Below are 18097 nucleotides of genomic sequence, written 5' to 3'. Positions count from 1 at the left end.
GGGGTTTGATGTGTTTATTTTTATTAATTGTCTGTTTCTTCGGTGGTTGAGATTACTGTTGTCATTATTTTCCTTGTTTTGCCGGTGGTGTGCATATCTGGGGTTTATTCCAGTTGGTTGGTTATTGTGTCTTTGATTTGGTAGGTTGTTTAAATATTGTGCGTAGGATTGGTGATATGTAGTTGGGTTGTGATGATTGTTGTTTTGGGTGTGCATTGTGTGTGTGTGAGTGTTGTGCGTATTGTGGGTGGTGGGGTTGTTGCTGTCGAGGTTGTGGGTTGTGTTAGCGTGTAAGAATATAGTGAGTATGATGAGACTCTGGATGGTTATGAGTGTGTTGCTGGTGTTCATGTCTATGTGTTGGGCGCTGAGATAGTTAGGCGTCTGGTTTACATTTGAGTGATTCAGTTTACAATTGCATTTGAGCTTGGCTACAATTCAAGCAAGTTAGTGCTAACATTGTCAGTTGAGCTTAGCAATAATTAGGTTAAAGCTAACATTTGAGCGATTCAAAGTTTACAATTGTATTTGAGCTTGGCTACAATTCAAGCGAGATAGTGCTAACGTTTTCAGTTAGGCTTAGCAACAGTTTAGTTTAAAGCTGGCAGCGGTTCAGTGCTAGGCATGCGCAGTAGTGCTTATAATTGTATTTAATTATAGCAACAATTTAATTTAGAGCTTGGCATCGGATTATTGCTGGGCAAGCCTGCACTGAAAGTTTGGCAACAATTCTTTATTAGGCAAATGAGGTAATATTTGCATTTGCATTAATCTTAACGGGAGTTTGATTTAAAGCAGTATGGCATTACTTATGTACTAAATGGCGGACTCAAAATTCTATTGTGTGCGGCTGCGAGGGGGGAGGGGTGTGCACCTGGAAGGGGCATGGGTTGGAGGAGTGCCCAGCAGTAGTGTGTGTAATTTATAGAAGACTAGCATTTACACATTTACCTGCCTGCAGTTAGGCGTAAGCGTTTACACCACAGCCCATGAGCAAGCAGGAGTTCTTAGGTTTAAAGTTACTGTAATTTCAGCAGTATCCACAACTTCTCTCAATGGAGGGGGTTCCTATATCTTCCAATATCAATACCCAGCTCCAAATCAATTATCAATTCTTCTTACAAATAACATTTATGTTAGCAGTACTGGATCTATCGGATGCGTATGTCACCACTACTATGGCTCAATATATCAAACCGAGCTTTGCTTTGAGTGGGCACGTATTCGTCATTGATCCAACTTTTTCATTTTTTTAGAAAAATTTTTTTTTAACTTAAAATCTATCTAGTATCAACACTTATTTTCAAAATTCAAGCTTCAAATTTCAAACTTCAAATACTTAGCTTGGAAACTTTTTCTCCATACTCGATTTCTCCATATTACATTGAAGGAGACTTCTTAAACTGACATGAACTCATGTTTCGCACAAACTTCTGTCAAGGATTGTCTCCACTATACAAAAAGGCAACATTTTCATAGCCCGCGGGCATACATGGTGAGGTTCTTTGACTCACAGCAAGTATAATTTTAGAATGTCTGAGTATAACTGGAAGTCTTTTGTACTTTGTGTCAGGGGGTCTGTGAGGAGATGACATATGAGGAAATCCAGGAGTACCACCCAGAAGAGTTCGCCTTGCGAGACCAAGACAAATACCGGTATCGCTACCCCAAAGGCGAGGTATGTAACACTCGGTACAGACATGCAGTGTAACATGTCAGTGAGGGGCATTTTCGAAAGAAACGTCCAAGTTGGGATTTGGACGTCTTTGTAAAACGTCCAAATCTGGGGGCGGGGAAAACCGATGAAAGAAAAGGGGGGGGGGGGGGGGGAACAGCAGATGATGTAGAAAATTACACTTTATAGAACATCCAGGACGACATAAGCCGTGTTTCGGCCCACAAGGGCCTTCTTCAGGAGTCACTTGAATTGGATGTATGTTGTTACAACTAGAAAAAGTGTTGTTATGTTCAATGTCTGAATCAAGGATAGGTCCTTGTAAATGATGTGTAAACGCACCATCAAAGTTGCTTGAACTCAGATGCATTACAGAGGCTCAGAAAATTGCTTAACTGTCCCATCAGTCAACTTCTTACAATTTGCTTTCACTCATCAGAATGCCTTCTTTTTTTTTTTTTTTTTTTACTTGGTGCCCTACTTATGGAACTCCCTACCTCTGACCCTTCAAAGCTGAACCTTCCTACCAAAAATTGAAGGTTGGGTTAAAGACACATTTTTTCACTTAGGGTTTTTGTAGATAGGCTGTCTCAAGGAAAGGTGGGGGGGGGGGGGGGGGGGGGGGGGGGAGCTGTTGTCAGCAGCAGAGAAGCATCTGGCTATGGTTTTCTCTTCTCTGTCCTGTTAAAATTTGTAGTTCTTTCCTTTTTATTTTAGGATTGTAAACTGCTTTGATGGTTGCCTCTGAAAGGTGGTGTAACAAGTGACACAATAAAATGGTACCATCTTATTTTACAATTTTGTTTTACTTGTATTTGTTAATTTGTAATGTAGTGATTAGGTCAGTTTCTGACATTTATATCTGCTTTCTTTATATTTTGCTTAGTACAGTGGGATATACATCACTGTTTCTCCTTCTCTGGTGTTCTGTATGCAGCGTGTGACTTCTTTTAATCTGGCTTGTTTAGTTTTCCAATAGGTATATTGATCTTCTAGTGCCCACCTCAGTGTTCATAGTGCTGCCTTTTCCTAGGTAGGCCCTTGTTGTGTGACTTTTTTTTTTTGTTACATTTGTACCCCGCGCTTTCCCACTCATGGCAGGCTCAATGCGGCTTACATATTATATACAGGTACTTATTTGTACCTGGTGCAATGAAGGGTTAAGTGACTTGCCCAGAGTCACAAGGAGCTGCCTGTGCCTGAAGGGGGAATTGAACTCAGTTCCCCAGGACCAGAGTCCACCACCCTAACCACTAGGCCACTCCTCCACTTCTGTAACTCAGTACTATTATGATATGGTAGAATTGTTCTCTAGGTCCTGAGTGACATTTGTAGTTTTTTTTGTATTACTTTACAATATGCTGGATTTTGGATTTGGATTTAGATCACATCTTTCTCAGTAGTAGCTCAAGACAAGTTACATTCAGCTACAGTAGGTATTCTCCTGTCCCTGTTTTTTTCAGGGCTTGATGCTCATCTCTTGCATCCAGTCTTATCAGCTCTGTACTGAGCAATTACTTGAAGACCTTGGTGAACAGTGTGCATGAGTTTGCAGATGCTCTTCCACCAGAGCAGGCCACAAACCTTTGTCAGATAGCCAATAAGCAGAAGGCATGCAGAAAGCAACTGGATAGGGCAACTTTTGATTCTCTGATGTGACAGACTTTCTGCTATACATATTGTCATACAAAGACTCTCATGGCTGTGTGCCTCTGACCTTGAACCAGCAGCGCAGGAAGAGTTGGTGGATGTCCCTTGCAGAGACAATAATCTTTTGGGGAACAAAATGGCAGACCTCATAAAGAAAAGAGTAGATTGTTGTTACTTTTTGGTTTCTTTGTGTTTCAAACATTTTTCTTTGATGTTCTATTTTCAAAATCAATTTAAATAAGAAATGAACTCATACCATCAAGTCCTGGTCTCAGCTCACTCCTTCTGGAACCTCCAATTCCTGGAGATTTTGGGCAGGTCAAAAGAGTACCTACTACTCTCAAAAGGTGTAGGCGTACTCCTTCATCCCATCTTGTGCAGCAAGCCGAGCTTCCATGCTCCTGTCCTCAGCAGCAGCGAATTCAGAATCCCCAGCAAGCAGCCCAGTCTAAGCATGGGGTGAGCTTATGACTTGCTCCAGCAAAGAAAAAGTATCCGTCCCACACAACCTACTGGTAGGAGGGGGAATGGAGTTTTTCCAGGAAAGGTGGCCACCTTGTAACCTCAGATTGGTCGGTTCTGCAAATAGTACAGGTGGGTTACACCCTCAGTTGCCATCAATTTCCTCCAATTGCCCACCGAGAGCATCAAACTACATCTCTCAGCAGCGAGAAGTTGCTTGAAGGGGAACTGTCCTCCCTTTTAAAGGCCCATGCAGTTGAACCAGTTCCATCAAGGGAAGATGGGAAAGGATTCTATTCCAAGTACTTCCTGGTGCCCAAAACATAGGGGGATTTCATCCCATCCTAGACCTAAGGGCTTTGAACAAATATCTGGTCAAAGAAGTTCAGGACGATTTCCCTGGACACCCTTCTGCCCATGATTCAGAAAAACAATTGGATACACTCTCTAGACTTGATGCTTTTATCCACATCCAGATACGTCCCAAACACAAGTATCTCAGATTTTGGGTGAGGAAACACCACTACCAGTATCGTGTCCTGCTTTTTGGCCTCAAGTCCACTTCCAGAATGTTCACAAAATACCTAGCTGTAGTCGCAGTGTTGCTAAGCAGACTGGGAGTTCATGTGTTTCCCTATCTAAACGTTTTGACTAGTCAAGAGTAAATCAAAGGATGGTGCTCAAGAATCAATGCAGAGAACTATTTGGGTGTTGGCGTAGTTGGTTACGATCCTTAGTAGGTCCAAGTCTCATCTGCTCCCAGTACAGTAATTGGAATACATTGGAGCCCTGTTAGACATAGTTCAAGCTGGAGCCCTCATTGGCATTGCCACTCAGGCTCAGGACAGCAGGTTACAGATCCACACAGCACAACCTCCACCTGCAGGGTGCCCATGGACATTTGTTTCCCAGTGGTGTCAGGCCACAAGAAACCTTGCGGATATCATCTCGGCTACATCAGAGTTGGCTCAATCCCTTCTCTCATGGACAATTCAAACCAATTTGACTCTGGGATAGCCATTCCAAATTCCTCCACCTCAGATGCAACCAATCTGGGATGGGGAGCTTATGTAGAGGGGTTTCACACCCAGGATCACTGGTCAGTCTAGGAAACCCAGCTTCACATCAATCTCCTACAGTTCCAGGCAAGTTGGAATGCACTAAAGGCTTTCAGAGATCAGCTGTTGAACCAAGTTGTTCTAATTCAGACAGATGAGGTTACCATGCACTATGTCAACAAGCAGGTGGGTATGGGATCATACCTCTTGTGTCAGGAATCAGTCAGGATGTGGCAGTGAGCCAGCAGTCATGGCACAAGCAAGATGATGCAACCGCATAAGTGGTCTCTCAGTATGGGCATAGACCACCAGATCTTCCAAGAGTGGAGCACCATTTCAGTGGATCTTTTTGACAATCATCTCAACAACAAGGTCCTCAGTATTGCTCCAGGCTGAGATTACAAGACAGGCTAGCATCAGACGCCTTCCTCCTTAGTCTTCTGTATGCACATCCTCTAGTCCCTCTAATACAGAAAACTCTGCTGAAACTCAAGCGGGACCATGAGAAAATGATCTCATTGTGTCTTACTGGATGAGGCAGATCTGGCTCTCCCTTCTTCTGGGATCTGGCTGCCTCTTCTTCTGGAGTTGTCCTTCGAACAACCTTGGAGATTGGAGTGCTTTCTCTCATCACTCAGAATGAGGGGGTCTCTCCTGCATCCCAACCTACAGTCCCCAGCCATCACAGCTTGGATGTTGAGAGCACAGAATTTGCATCCCTTCAACTGCCTGAGGATGTCTCCAGAATCCTGCTGGCTTCCAAGAAAGGCTGCACTAAGAGGTGTTATACTTTTAAGTGTAAGAGGTTTGCCGTCTGATGTGAGGGCAAGGCCCTAGATCCTCTCTCTTGTCCTTCACAAAAACAGCTCAACTACCTTCTACAGCTTTCTGAGTCTGGTTTAAAAACCCACTCAGTAAGGGTTCACGTCAGTGCAATCAGTGCTTATCGCTGTGTAGAAGGTATCCATCTCTGTACAGCCTCTAGTTTTTCGCTTCATGAGAGGTTTGCTGTTGACAAAGCCTCCCGTTAAACCTCCAACTGTGTCATGGGATCTCAACATCATTCTTACCTAGCTGATGAAAGCTCGTATTCAGCTACTTGATTCCCATCGTCTGAAGTACCTGTCCTGGAAGGTTCTATTTTTGGTGGCAGTCATTTCAATTCAGTCAGTGAGCTGCAGGCCCTAGTAGCTGATCCACCTTACATGAAGTTTCACCACAACATAGTAGTACTCCACACGCATCCTAAGTTCCTTCCTGAGTTGGCGTTCTCTCTTAACCAGTCAATTGTCCTGCCAACATTTTTCCCACAGCCACTCGATCATCCTGGCAAAAATTCACTGCACACCTTGGACTGCAAGCGGGCCTCAGCCTTCTATCTGGAGAGGACTAAAGCCCATAGTCTACACAGCTTTTTATTTCTTTTGATCCAAACAGGATAGGGGCAGCCATTAGTAAACATACTTTATCCAATTGGCTAGCAGACTGCATCTCTTTTACTTATGCCCAGACTGGGCTAACTCTGGAGGGTCATGTCATGGCACGACTCACAATGTTAAAGCCATGGCTGCGTCAGTAGCCAACTTGAGGTCAGCCTCCATTGAAGAGATTTGCAAAGATGCAACGTGGTCTTTGGTCCATACATTCACATCTCATCACTGCCTAGAACAAGATACTTGATGCAACAGCTGTTTTGGTCAGACAGTTCTGCAGAATTTGTGTGGAGTCAGGAATCCAACTCCACCCTATTAGACCCATTCTTTTCTGTTTCAGGCTACACCTTCATAACAGACTTGTTTTTGTTGTTAGTATTAGCAGCTCTGGTTGGCCTTACCATTGCAAGTCTCTATTGACTGTTGTTTTCGGTGAGCCTGATAGTTAGGGATTCCTTCTTTAAACATTTTTTTAATTTAGGCAATTTTAAACAAAAACACACAAGTATCCACTTGTTACAGCAAAGCAGACATATAATTATACTACAAGAGAAATAAAATACAATTACAGAACAAAGGGGAAAAACAAATCTAGTCTTCCTTAGACCACAATTAAGAGGGAGAGTGAAACCTAAAAAACAGAAGGCTATCCCAAATCAAAAAGAAACATCCAGTAATGCTATAAGGCTTAACACTCACTACAGCTAATTATGTCTTAGCCAGTCCAAATCTCAAACAACCTTTTTAAGATCCAGGAAGGCCTTCAATTGTTCTGGGGTGGGGGATATATTTGGACCCCCCAAACTGGACTAAGCATTTACAGGGATAAACCAATTTAAAAGTTGCACCTTAAGTGTATCCTGTCTGAAGGCGAGATAAGCTTTTCTACGTCCATATAGATCCATACTTTATGCCCATAAAAAAGTCTGAGTTATGAAAGTAAAATTTCATAATTATATTTAAACCCTGTTCAAAAGTGAGTGAAGCCACTAATGTAGATCTCTGGGTTGACTCAGATATCGATTCCTCCAGGATATCCAAAATATTATTCAACTCCACCTGTTGTTCTTGATTACCTTCGGGTACTACCTTATAGAAGCATTAATATAAAACACCTTACTTAATGGGGGAATAAGTTCAGAGGAAAATGCAAGACTTCCATAAGATATTTTTTTAAACATGTCTACAGGTAGTATCCCAGTGGCTTGAGGAAAATTATAGTTAGGGATTTCCAAATGTGAAATACAATGTCCTGCTTGTAGCAGGTGTTCTCTGAGGACAGCAGGACAAGTAATCTCACATACTCACCCACCTCCCCTAGGGGTTGCATTCCTTATGCTTTTTCCTGCACGACTCAGACAGGCGGGAAGGCACTCGTGCATGCATGGTAAGGGCCTGCCAAAGGCTTCTAGAAGTTTGAAAACGCTGGGCAGCGTCTGCACTGGAGCTCTATCAGTGACATCACCCCCATGTGAGAATATTTGTCCTACTGTCCTTGGAGAACACCTGCTACAGGTAAGTAACTTTGCTGAATAAGACTCCTGCGATAGCAGCTAAAATTCCATTAAAAACAGCACAAGCAGGTTCTTTCCCATCAGATAACCTTGAACACAGCCATAAGACACTCCCTTCCTAAGGAAAAGTAGCTTCTAATCTCTAGTATGGATGCAACTTCCACAATTCCAATGACCCTGACAGACTCATCTATCTCAGGCTGGGGTACCCCACTTCTTCACTTTAGCAGCCCAAAGAGCCCCAAATACAATTCTACATCAGTCATTTGGAGATGTGGATAGTACAAGTCTAAGACATGTATCTCCAGAAAAGCACTTCCAATCCACATTGACAACCATGGTTGCCATGTACATCATCACACAGGGAAGACCGATTCTTAAAGACTATGGGAAGACAATCAGAATATAGAACCTTGTCATTTCCATACACATTTTTCTTCAGGTTTTTGTGAGCCACTCTGAAAAATGTTTTTTTTTTTTTTGCCAGATGGATTATAAATACCATAAATAGATCTACCTTCCGGGTGACCAAAATCTACATCGTGGATAAGCTGTCATTTTGACCTACCACCAATGGTCCCTTGTCCAAGACATCACTCAGCATCTGTTCTAAAAATGTTGGCAACACAGCACATTACAAAATACCTGGTTTCTTTGAGAATGGTGGGTAGGAGGCACCTTCTGGAGTAAATTTTTGAATTGGCTGGAGGACGTTCAGAGGGATGCAGTTAAGGCTGCAACATAATTTACCCACATTGCCGCCAGAAAATGTCCTATTATTGTGTAGGAGATGCAACATTCCCTAGTCAGTTGGCGATGTGCCCTGAAGGTGCTATGAGTGAAGAAGTTCCACAGGGCTTGAAGAGACTGTGGTGAATTGGAGCAGTTTTTGGATGCCCTGTAGACAATTTTTAGAGAACATGAAGCACAGAGTGTTTCTTTCAGCTAGTGGCTAGTTATCTAGGCTGATGGGAACTAGGGTGAGCATTGTGTAGAAGTGCTGTACAGCTGTAGTGTAATACAATTGGGGCTTTCTTGAAGAGTCAGTAGTTATTTAATTTGGGGAAGTTGATGGCAGACCTTGTTACCACTCCTGTGAGGCTGGTAAGGGAGCTTGTCACTCAAGACAGGTAAGCATAAATTGTACCTAAATTTAACTCACCTTAAGCTACCACTGGAAAAAACATGAGCTAAATCCTAACCCAAATATATTGTGCAGCTTTCTCTTCTCCTGCTTCTCATATCTGCCATATCCTTTCTGGCCAGTAGTCTGTCCCTACATCATCTGTTGTCATCTCTTGCATGCCTGCATCTGTTCTGCTTGTTGACAGAAATTTGTCACTTATGTCCATGTCTCTCTCCATTTAGTCCTACGAGGATCTGGTACAGCGACTGGAGCCTGTGATAATGGAGCTAGAAAGACAAGAGAATGTACTGGTTATCTGTCATCAGGCTGTCATGCGCTGTCTTCTTGCCTACTTCTTGGATAAAAGTGCAGGTACTGACTATTCAGCAGTGCTGGAACTCACTTCCGGATAGTACCATAACATCCAATTATAGTAGGCCCATGGGCTGGATCACATAATAGAATTGCTCTTTCCAAGCTCTCCTTTTCTTTTACAGAGGAACTGCCATACCTGAAGTGTCCCCTTCACACTGTGCTGAAACTCACCCCAGTTGCTTATGGTGAGTCCTGCAATTAATATACAGTGAAAGAATACAGATTAAAAAAATGTATACATCACTCTGAGATGAATAAAATATGTAAATGTATCTATCAAGATTTAAGTTTTGAGGCTATTTAAAACAAGCATTGTGGAAGCTTTTCTCATAGCTGCATTCCAAGAAGTGGAATGCAGCTATGAGAAAACAAAATCAGTGGACATTCGTCTTGTCAGCCAGATGGTCTAAGGCCACACATCTTGATGAAAATAAATGTCCAGATTCCAGGAATCCAAGGGAGAAAGGTCAGCTTAATGAATTATATCTAATCCAATCCAATCATAGAGCTGATGTTTCCACAATGCAATTCTCTTCCATCAGCATGAACAATCGAAACACAAATAAAAATACTAGAATCATTCTCGACAACCATCTGACCCTTGAAGACCAAGTTGCTGCAATCACGTCAAAAAGCTTCAAAACACTATGGAAACTGAGAAGGAAAGGAGACTATTTCCACAGACAGTCATTCCATCTTGTAGTACAGACACTGATATTGTCCCAACTAGACTACTGCAATGTAGCATATGTAGGCTGCAAAGAAATGTACTGTAATGCAGCATATGTAGGCTACTACGATCATTGCAGACCGTCCAAAACACAGCAGCGAGACTGATATTCAAAAAGTCAAAATATGATAGAGCAATCGCACTACTTATAATGCTACATTGGCTCCTGAGCAAGGCCAGACTATTTTTCAAAACCAGCACAATCATATTCAAAATAATGTTTGGCATGTCACCAGACTACATGCTAGGGAGTGGAAAGCATGAAAAGGGATCTGAGGAAGCTAGAAGAATGGTCTGAGGTTTGGCAATTAAAATTCAATGCGAAGAAATGCAAAGTGATGCATTTAGGGAGTAGAAACCCACGAGAGACGTATGTGTTAGGCGGGGAGAGTCTGATAGGTACTGAGGGGGAGAGGGATCTTGGGGTGATAGTATCCGAGGATCTGAAGGCGACGAAACAGTGTGACAAGGCGGTGGCCGTAGCGAGAAGGTTGCTAGGCTGTATAGAGAGAGGTGTGATCAGCAGAAGAAAGGAAGTGTTGATGCCCCTGTACAAGTCGTTGGTGAGGCCCCACCTGGAGTATTGTGTTCAGTTTTGGAGGCCGTACCTTGCAAAGGATGTTAAAAAAAATGGAAGCGGTGCAAAGAAAAGCTACGAGAATGGTATGGGATTTGCGTTCCAAGACGTATGACCAAAGACTTGCTGACCTGAACATGTATACCCTGGAGGAAAGGAGGAACAGGGGTGATATGATACAGACATTCAAATACTTGAAAGGTATTAATCCGCAAAAAAATCTTTTCCGGAGATGGGAAGGCGGTAGAACGAGAGGACATGAAATGAGATTGAAGGGGGGCAGACTCAAAAAAGATGTCAGGAAGTATTTTTTCACAGAGAGGGTGGTGGATGCTTGGAATGCCCTCCCGCGGGAGGTGGTGGAGATGAAAACGGTAACGGAATTCAAACATGCGTGGGATATGCATAAAGGAATCCTGTGCAGCAGGAATGGATCCTCAGAAGCTTAGCTGAAATTGGGTGGCGGATCAGGTGGGGGGAAGAGGGGTTGGTGGTTGGGAGGCTAGGATAGGGGAGGGCAGACTTATACGGTCTGTACCAGAGCCGGTGATGGGAGACGGGACTGGTGGTTGGGAGGCGGGAAATACTGCTGGGCAGACTTATACGGTCTGTGCCCTGAAAAAGACAGGTACAAATTCAAGATATGAGTTTATCTTGGGCAGACTAGATGGACCATGCAGGTCTTTTTCTGCCGTCATACTATGTAGACATGATCAAACTATTACCAAGAAGTGCAAAAACATACTATACAAGTCCACCTATACGGCAGGATTTAGCTACCTGGGCTCAAAATGGTGGAACTCAATTCCCATAGGCATAAGAAGCATCAAAACTACCTCCAGTTCAGAAAAGACTACCTCTTCAGGAAATTCTATGAGTAAAATAGGCACTAATCATTCTGGAACAATACACAACACGACCTCTAACTGTAACGCATCTTTTCATTTAAGAAATGAATACATATCTTCTCAAGAAACCCAATGAGTATTCCATATGCACTAATAGTTATCTTGCCAACCACTGTAAAACACATCGTACAACCTTGTAAATGTAATTGAATCTATGTAATTTCTAACAACTGTTAAATGTAAGCCACATTGAACCGAAACTCGTTTTTGGATAATTGTGGGATACAAGTATGAATGAATAAATAAATGTCAGACAGAAAGCACAGAGAATGCAAGCAGAGGTTATCTTCTGAAGTGCAGACTTACTCTAGCACTAGCTGCAGCTAGATAAAAGAAGTTGATGGGAGAAGTTAAGGTTGGTGACATCTTTCCCTTGTTACTAGGGGCTACTGAATCCCTCCATCCCATCATTGTAACTGCCTCTGTTTTTTCTACAGGCTGCAAGGTGGAGTCAATTTACCTGAACATTGAAGCTGTGAACACACATCGGGACCGGCCATTGGTGAGAGTAGGGTACAGGATGTCCAGGCATAATTGTATTCAGTCTCCAACCTGTAGCAGGCAGACCACTTGCTTCCAACAACTTTCCTTCCTCAACCCTAGGGAGTAGCCCAGCCATTCCTAACCCAGATCTCGGGGCATACCTAGTCCCACTGGATTTTCAGGATATCCACAATGAATATGAACGAGATAGATTTGCATGCACTGCAAATCTATCTCAAATCAATTCAGTTCCTCAATTGAATATTCATTGTGGATATCCTGAAAACCTGATGGGACTAGGTGTGCCCAGAGGACTGGGTTGGGAATGGCTGGACATATCGAGAGAGTGCCAAATCATAACATCTGATTGGTTCTGTATTAGGACAGTTGAGATAACATAACCCAAGTCTTCACAAACCTGTTCTGATGACTACAGCCAGATGCATTTTCTAGAAAGCCACCATGAACACCTAAGTGCTATATCAGGTCATACTAAGGATCTACTGCATGCATTCACATACTCACAATAGTTGCCCCATCAATGGGTGTAGGGTCCACAGGAGAGGTTTGGGAAGCCTTTAGATAGGTTTGTAACTAGATGTGATGGGTTGTTTATGGTTCTTCTGTAAAAATGACTGAACCTAGGTATTCAACTGAAAGAATGGAAGAGACTGAACATTTTTTTTTAACTGTGTGTTCACACACTGCACATGACACAGGATAGAGGTACACCTCATGTCCTGCTCACACTGCTCTTTGATCTGGTGCAGAGGAGTAGCCTAATGGTTAGTACAGTGGCCTGAGAACCAGGGAAACTGGGCTCAGTTCCCATTGCAGCTCCTTGTGACTCTGGGCAAGTCACTTAACTCTCCATTGCCCCAGGTTCAAAATAAATACATGTATATAATATGTAAACTACTTTGATTGTAACCACAGAAAGGTGGTATATCAAATCCCATCTCTCTCTTATTCTTTCCTAGTTTCACAGTAAATGCCGTAGAACCCTTATATTATGGAGTGAGTGACTAGATGACTAGAACAAGATGTTGGGATGGCTTATATTTGCATCTCTGCTCCCATTGACAGCAAAGTGAGGGCTCCATGTGGTCTGTTAGATAATGCAGCTATCCTTACACTGGAAGGTGGACATGTGTGTACATGTTCTCTCCCAGCTCAGACTATTTCTGGTCTGATCTTTTTTTTTCTCTCGCCACCCCCTTTTTATCCACCATGGCTTCAGCATCTGATGCAAAAACCTAGCCAGGCTCCCCTGTATCGGCATTATTATGCTTTGCCCCTGGCTAGACCTGAACCTACCAAAAAACCTGATCTGGAGGACCTGAGGGAGGCAACAGTGCCCAGCACTCTTCTGCTTGTCTGTGTACCCAAAGGTAACACACCTTCCCCTCCTGCATTTTCTGTTTAGCCCAAACTCTCTCCTAGTCATCGCTAGCCTCCTTTCCAATCTGTTCCTTACTATGAGTCTGTAGTACTGCTGAATATGTACAGTACAATCCGCTTAAGTGCAAGGGTCTGGGACCAAAGAAATACATGCAGTTAACCGGAGCGCGCACTTAACCGTTGTGACCCAAAAAAGAAGTTTGACATCTGATAAACATATATACAATACTGTTTATTATACGTACAGTATACAGTCTCTGTTAACTGATGTTAGGCTTACTTGAAGTAATCAGTCATAGTCCTCTGTACACTCTTGTGTCTCTGAGTTCCATAGACTATGTCTGCCAGACAGTAAAAACTGTCATAGCACTGACATCCAGTGGCCTCTAGCTAGACCTGCACAGTGTTGAGACTCTCCAGCGCTCTTGCAAAAAGTGACAGGAGGTTGTTGAATTTTGTCAACATGTGCCTCGCTGCTCATTTCATCATGTTTCATCATCAGCTGTTGCCTGTGTGTAGGCACATATCTGGACATCAGTGCTGTCGTCAGCTATTTGTAGATCGTAATAGTGATGAAACTCCGCTTCAGTAACACCAGCTGGGATGTCAATAGCTTGTTCATCTGACGCGTTTGCAACAGCTGCATCTGTTTCGTCCGTCTCCACATCCCTAACAAAGCTTGCCCACCTGTAGCAGTTCACAATGGTTGCCTGTGTAACGTGATTCCAGGCTTCTTTCTGCATATGTAGGGAATCCAACAGTGACCGAGCCAGTTCAACAGCACGTTTATCCTTGTCAGTCTGGTCATCCATAACGCTCATCAGACGACGTAGCATGAGCCTGATAATGTTGTTTGAAATTGGCTATTATGCCCTGATCCATAGGTTGGATCAGAGAGGTAGTGTTTGGTGGCAGGAAGACCACCATGACGTTAGACAGCCTGACATCATCACTGTGTGCAACACAATTATCACAAAGCAACAAAATCTGACGCTTTTGTGCCTGCATTCTAGTGTCTAACTTCTTTAGCCACTGCTTCCAAATTTCCCCCGTCATCCATGAATTTGTGTTAGCCTCGTATGACACAGGAAGTCGCTTAACATTCTTGAAGCAACGGGGCTGTAAAACGTCAAAGGACTGACAATCCTCCTTTGCTGCAATATGGATGGGAGTGAGAAGTTGGAACCACTCAACTTCTCACTCCCATCCATATTGCAGCAAAGGAGGATTGTCAGTCGGTCCTTTGACATTTTACTTCTTGTAGTTTCGGCTTGTTTGAATGCAAGTGTTCCATCAGGAATCGCTTGCCAGTAGAGTCCGTTTTCATCAGCATTGAAAATGTCACAAGGTGCAAACTCGTTCAAGATGGTAGGAAGAACTAGATGGTAGGAAGAACTGAAACCCAATTTTCAGCACGAAAGTCATCAGCGTCTTGTTTTTCACCATGCTGTTTCTTGAATTTTATGTTGTTCCTCTCCTTCCATCTTTCCAACCATCCAACAGTGGCTTTGAATTCAGTCAGTCCAAGACTTTCAGCTAGCTGATTAGCTTTCTCCATAAGCAGTGGACCACTGACAGGAAACTGTCTGCTCCTGACTTGAGAAAACCACCAAAGAGCATCTTCTACCTCCTCAGCTTTTCCCACCCGTTTTCGTTTCCGGTGTGGATTTGTATTGTTTTGCTAGTCTTCCAGAAGCTGGTCTTTCTGCTTCAAGATACGTGAAATTTGAATGGGATTGACACCATATTCTTTAGCAATAGATACTTGACTTTGTTTTCTAATTTTTTAAGAACTTCTATTCGTTCAGCCAGTGTTAAAGTCTTACAGTTGCGCGACGACTCCAGTGTACACTCCAACAACATTCTTTCGCTTATTCTGCCTGTGGCAGTTAACCGAGATTTCAAATTTACCGCCCCTTTGTCACACACCAATTGGTTTCCACATTCCATGCGCGTGCTTATTCGGAGTCTTTCCTGCAGAGGAGCAGTCTTAAACATGCATACAAGCGAATCTTGCACTTATCAGTGGTGCGCTAAACCAAAGTTTGTCCCCATAGAAACTGATGGCGCCAAAAACAGGACCAAAGTACAGCATGTAGTTAAACAGAGCATGCGCTTATCCGACGTGCACTTAAGTGGAGTGCACTATATTAGAAAATTCCTACTACTCTGGCCATACCTTCTTATGAAATCAGAGGCAATCAGAAATGTTATGATAGCCAACTATGATACAGGATACATGACTTCATCCTGTGACATAGAGAATGACACAGGGACAAAATTTGTCCCCATCCCATCTCTTTGGGTTCTGTCTCCGTCTCCATCCCTGTAGGCTCTGTCTCCATCTCCACCCCATCGCCATGGGCTCATCAGCAGAAGCCTTGAACACTTATGATTTTTTATTTAAATATTTTTATTAAAGTATAAAAAGGAACAATATGCTGTGCAACTGTTGTGTATAAATTACAAATAGAAAACAATGATAACTAGCAGCTATAATAACCCGCCCACCACCATCCTCTACCCTTCCAACCCCAACAATAGCTGACTTCTACTACTCCAAGGAATCCTAATCCACCCTGTTAAAATGTCCAGGGGTACAAGACACAACCTGTTCTGTATGCCCTAGCAGGGGAGAAATATGCCCTATGAAGCACTGTTATGATTTTTTAATCTGTGGATGAATAAGTCATCAACAATCTCAGGCTTCAGTCTAGCTCTCCTGTTTTCCACAGTCCCTCCTGCAACAGATGTCTTCTTAGATGTGCTGGTAGCAGGATGTACAGGATCCCCCATGCTAATTTTGCTAGCTGAGGCCAGCATGTTTTTCCAAAAAATATTGTTGTCTACATCAATCTGTCCCCATCCCCATGGGATCTGTCCACGTGTCATTCTCTAATGTGACACAGTGCAGCACAGCAGGAATGTGTGTAACACTTAACCCTCCATTGCCCCAGGTACAAATAAGTACCTGTATACAATATATAAGCTGCACTGAGCCTGCCATGAGTGGGAAAGCGCGGGGTACAAATGTAACAAAAAAAAACAAAACAGGTAGACCATTCCAGACGATATCAAGAAGAGGCTGTTTTTACTAACAGATACTACTGGGAGGCACTAACCCTAAACAAAAAAAGAATGTTTCATAGATACCTTGCGAGGGGGAGGGGTTATGTGCTAGATCCTAACAATAAAGCTTTTTACAAAGACCTTGCCCAATTTCTAGCACACTGGATGTTTCCCTGCTAAGACCAATCTCTCTCTCTTTTAACATTACATTAAGACATTTATATCCCACATTCACCTCAAGAGTTCAGTGTGGCTTACAAAAATTAAAAAAAACTGAGCATAATCCAGAATTGCATTACTGAAACAATAGCATAGCCAATTGTTAAAAGCTGTCTGTAGCAACAAACTTCTACAATAGTTATCTTAAAACAACAAACCTTTGAAATAAGAACAACTTACAAAATCAGATACAACTAGTTTCACATCTTGTCAGGTGGGGAGATTTGTTCAACCGCCTAGCAGCTTGATAGAACATTAATGAAAAATTGTTTTATAAATAATTTTCCTTGGCTTTAGATAATAAAAACTAGGAAATCCCTAGAAGCTGGATCAGAGTTTCTGGCACATAGATTAATAAACTACAACATATAACTACGAGCTGATCCTTATATAATTCAAAAAGTTAGAGATCATAACTTAAAAATTAAACAAGGTTCCACAGGCAACCAATGTAGTTTCAAAAATAAAGGTGTAACCCTTTCAAACTTTGTATTCATTCATCTAAACAGTTTTCTTACATCCCAGATAAATGACGTTACAATAATCAATGTGATAAAATTATATGGAGGAGGTCCGGGGTCACCAGAAGCTGCAAGGGCGGACTGCGTAGAAGATGCACTAGATCCGCATACCATGCGTGATGAGGCCAATCTGGAGCCACCAGGATGACTGCACCTTGTGTCGTCTGATTCTGTACAGGACATGCCCTATCAGGGGCCAAAGCAGAAAAAGATACAGCAGCCCCGACTCCGGACATGGCTGCAATAGGGCATCAATGCCAGCGACCCGGGCTGTCTCTTTCTGCTGAAGAAAATGGGCACCTTAGTATTCACCTGGGTCACCATCAGGTCACTCTCCAGAGTCCCCCAATGCTGACATATCACCCGAAATGCCTCCGCAGACAGCTCCCATTCTGCCAAGTCCAGGAGAGTCCAGCTGAGGAAGTCCACCTGAACATTGCTCTGTCCTACAATGTGCGCTGCTGACAAGCATAGAACATGAGTCTCCACCCAGTCGAACAGATGTAACGCCTTGGCCGCCAATGGCAGATTGAGTGCCCCCTTGTTGATGTAAGCAACCGCTGTAGTGTTGTCTGACAGCACACGAACCACATAGCCCTCCAATAATTCCTGAAAACAGAGCAAGGCATCGACCACCGCTCTCAGCTCCAAGCAATTGATAGGCTATGACGCCTCCAATGCAGTCCAACACCCTTGTGTGTACCGGTGAGGGCAATGGGCTCTCCAGCCCGAAATGCTGGCATCTGTCACCACCACATTCCACTATGGGGAGGCCAACAGCAGTAACATTGATAATCCTAGGACATCGGAGACCAGCAGCACAAGAAAGAGTGTTGTAATGGCCACATATGTGCTCTCACCCACGGCACAACCTCCAGGGCAGCTGCCATTGAGCC

General features: G+C 43.1%; 1 protein-coding gene across 4 annotated transcripts in view; it reads left to right on the top strand.

The window, feature by feature from the left end:
• PFKFB1 (6-phosphofructo-2-kinase/fructose-2,6-biphosphatase 1) overlaps positions 1-18097 on the top strand; it is a 79336-nt gene that overhangs the window by 54401 nt on the left and 6838 nt on the right. For 3 of the 4 annotated variants that reach the window (XM_030194041.1, XM_030194042.1, XM_030194040.1), the window contains exons 10-13: positions 1574-1678; positions 9161-9290; positions 9416-9478; positions 11946-12010. In XM_030194041.1, the coding sequence (XP_030049901.1) occupies positions 1574-1678; positions 9161-9290; positions 9416-9478; positions 11946-12010 (363 nt within the window). Of the gene's footprint in view, positions 1-1573; positions 1679-9160; positions 9291-9415; positions 9479-11945; positions 12011-13231; positions 13375-18097 lie in introns of all 4 variants that reach the window. The other variant, XM_030194043.1, reaches the window with a different exon arrangement.

The sequence above is a fragment of the Microcaecilia unicolor genome, chromosome 2, assembly GCF_901765095.1.
Source record: "Microcaecilia unicolor chromosome 2, aMicUni1.1, whole genome shotgun sequence".
Lineage (NCBI taxonomy): Eukaryota > Metazoa > Chordata > Amphibia > Gymnophiona > Siphonopidae > Microcaecilia > Microcaecilia unicolor.
This window is presented reverse-complemented; position numbering and strand designations above follow the sequence as displayed.